The following is a 3,302-nucleotide window of genomic DNA, read 5'->3' as shown; positions in this document are numbered from 1 at the left end:
TCCGGATTTCGACAGTCAAACGAGCTTTTCTTTTACCTCAATTATTTTATATACCTTTTAAATAATTTTAATTTTCAATTATTGTGACTTATAGTACCTTTTACGAAGATTTCAAATATATAAATTTTATTCCAAAAAAAGATTTCATATCTGAATTTACGGTCAAAACTAAAAAGTTTGACTCTTGAAGTCCGAACGATACCACTTAAGTTGGGATAGAGGGAGTATCTATTTTTTTTAATTATTTTTTTCATTTTTGGTTTCCTACCAGGGATCCCGTGCCTGCATTGGGGCTTGACTAAATCTAACTTTGCACCAGGAGGTCCTAAATTGGGGAATAACACACCCTCTAACAAAAGCGACTTCATTCCCTGGGCTCGAACCTCAGATTTCTAGCTAAGATGAAGTAATACTTACCACTCCACCGGGGGTTGTTGTTCTTTATAGAAAATTTGGTAATATATGGATGAATAAAAATCAAATGAAATAGTAATAGTAAAACTATACCAGAAGAATCAGTGTAGAGTTGAAGTTACTTTGGCTTTGACACTCTTAGTCTTACTCTAGCCTGAGATGCCTGGCCATTTTCTTTTTCTTTCTCATTACAATTCTATGTCCCCATTCTTCAATCATCCTGAAAAGCCATGTTGGTTTTCGAATTGATAGCATAATATATACTATGGAAAATCCAGCAATGAGTCCACAACCGTAACCCATCAGAATCGCTTCCCAACTTATTTCAAAGCCAGAATCTTCTTCTTCATCATCTGGTGCGGATGGAGTCATTACCTGTGGTACTTGAGTATCACCACAATCTTTTGAAAGTGGAAATCCTCGTAATCCATCATTCCCTTCGAATGAGCTGCTTTGAAATGTAGCAAATTGACTTCCACTAGGGATGCATCCAGTGAGATGATTGTGAGAAAGACTTAAGAATCCAATAAATGTGAGAGACGCTAGTTGCACTGGTATCTCTCCACCAAATTTGTTAAATGAGAGATCCAACGACTCAAGTACTGATAAACTACCAAGTGATGTTGGTATATTGCCTTCCAAACTGTTATGAGATAGGTTCAACACGATTAGTGAATTGAGATCTCCTATAACGCTTGGAATGTTACCTTCAAACCTATTGCTTGAGAGATCAATGGTTGTGTATATAGACAAAATTCGAATAAGTTGCAGGCTCATTCCTTTTGATGCAATTGTTATAGAATCTTTGTAGTACATACTTCCTATATACCTTGGAGTTTTCATGTCGCCATCATCTTTTTGCATGCCTCGAAGGTTCTCAAATAGATATGCAGGTAAATCCCCATTAAATCCATTGGACGACAGATCTATAATTCGAAGTTGAGGAAACAAAGTTTTAGTCCTTGAGGTTCTAATGGGACCATGCAACTTGTTTGATCGCAAGCTTAAAACCATCAAGTTTGGTAGAGTTCCCAGCCACATTGGAACTGTGTCATTCAACTCATTATTTCCCAAATCAAGAACTTCCAATCGCTTGCAATTGATCAAGGATCGTGGGATTTTCCCCTCTAACTTATTTCCACGTGAGTTAAAACTTCTGAGTGGGCTTTCAAAACTAAAATTCGTTTGAATTGTCCCGCTAAGATTATTGTTGCGCACATCCAAAACCTCAACTCTGCTGATGTTGCCCAAACACGGCGGAATTTCTCCTTTCAAACTATTACTTGCCAAATCCAGAATTCGTAGAAAATCTAAATTGCAAATAGTTGAAGAGATCTGTCCACTTAGATTATTATGTGATATGAAGAAGTATTCGACAGAAATTGGTGGAATAGGTAGTGGCCCTTGAAGCATATTGTAGCGCAAATCAAAGTAAGAAATTTGGGATAAGTTAAACATGTCTTGATTCTCGTTGGTCCATGAAAAACTATTATATGAAAGATCAAGCGTACCAAGTATTCTCGAGTTTGAAAACATGCTAAACTTTAGATTGTCACTAAAATTATTTGACGAAAGGTTAAGAAACATTAGGCTGGACTGGTTGAGGAGTGAATTTGGGATAGGACTTTCCAAGTGATTTTTTCCTAAATCAATCCAAAACAATTTTTCAGATTTGAACTCCTCAATTTGGCCAGTGAAATGGTTATTGCTCAAATCTAAGTAACTTAGTGATGGAAGGGACGATATCCAGGATGGTATCGTCCCATTCAAGTTGTTTGACGACAACAAGAGTAATTTTAGGCTTTGAAATCCACTAACATCAGAAGGAATTGGACCTGTTAGAGAATTGGATGAAAGATCTAGTGATTCAAGTTGTGTCCAATTTTTGTTGAACAACCGAATAGGCCCAAAAAAGGTACTAATTGGTTCAGGTACCTTTGTAACATTCACACCTTGGAGATATAATTTCTTCAGAGTTGCACTACCATTCCATTTGGTCATTGGAAACCTAACTAAGAGCTGATAATTTTGTGATAAATCAAGGAAGCTCATGTTTTGAAGGTGAAAAACTCTTTCGGGTAATATCCCATGGACTTGTGTGTCCTGAAGCCGCAAAGTTGTCAAATAAGAAGAAAAATTTTGAGGAATGACGGAAGAGATGCTCACTCTGTAAAGAATAAGCTCTCTTAGTTGGGTCAAGTTCGTAAGAAGCTGTTGAAAATCATGTGGTTCAAGTCTATAACCATCTGAGTAGTCGATGATCCGAAGAAAACGTAACTTAGAAAGATTAGAAATTTCAGAAGGTATTTGACCAGTGAATCCTGAATTCGATAGATCAAGATGTCTCAAGCTCATAAACCCTCCAAAGTTTGGTGGAATTTGTGATCCAGAGAAATTATTCATAGATAAATCGAGCCTCTCGAGAGTAGAAAGCTGGAAGATGCTACTGTTTGAAGAGAACTTGCCTTGAAGTTGGCTGCAGCTGAGGTCAAGCTCAATCACGTGGCTCGTTTTCTCATCACAATTAACTCCATCCCATAAGCAACAATCCGTGCTCGTATTCCACGAAAGTGTTTTTTGATTATTACTTTTACATTCACCAAACCTAGAAGCAAAAGGGTCGATGGTAAACATCTTCTTGAATTCTAGAAGAGCAATAGCTTGATTTTTGGGGCACAAATAAGGCAAAGATGAAGAGAAACCAAGTTGACATAGGATGACAGATAGAAGAAATAGTGGCAGTTTTTCATTGCCCATTTCTCCAACAAAAAGAAGAAATAAGAGAAGATCAAAAGTTTTTCAAGAATGCTGTGTTTTGTTTTGTTGCAAGAGCTAACTGGAATCTAGGACATTTTATATTAAGATCACAAAAATGGATCGCAGCCATA

At 36.9% G+C, this 3,302-nt stretch overlaps 1 protein-coding gene across 1 annotated transcript; it reads right to left on the bottom strand.

Annotated features, from left to right (window-relative positions):
* Positions 1–434: 434 nt before the first annotated feature.
* On the bottom strand, positions 435–3,302 carry LOC132036880 (receptor-like protein 9DC3). The gene has a single exon (XM_059427288.1). It carries the CDS (start codon positions 3,169–3,171, stop codon positions 559–561), a length of 2,613 nt encoding a protein of 870 aa, XP_059283271.1. The 5' UTR covers positions 3,172–3,302; the 3' UTR covers positions 435–558.

This window comes from Lycium ferocissimum, chromosome 11 (assembly GCF_029784015.1).
Source record: "Lycium ferocissimum isolate CSIRO_LF1 chromosome 11, AGI_CSIRO_Lferr_CH_V1, whole genome shotgun sequence".
NCBI lineage: Eukaryota > Viridiplantae > Streptophyta > Magnoliopsida > Solanales > Solanaceae > Lycium > Lycium ferocissimum.
This window is presented reverse-complemented; position numbering and strand designations above follow the sequence as displayed.

Excerpts from the sequence above, each read along its gene's own strand:
- LOC132036880 (XM_059427288.1), bottom strand. The coding sequence starts at position 3,171 with ATGGGCAATGAAAAACTGCCACTATTTCTTCTATCTGTCATCCTATGT.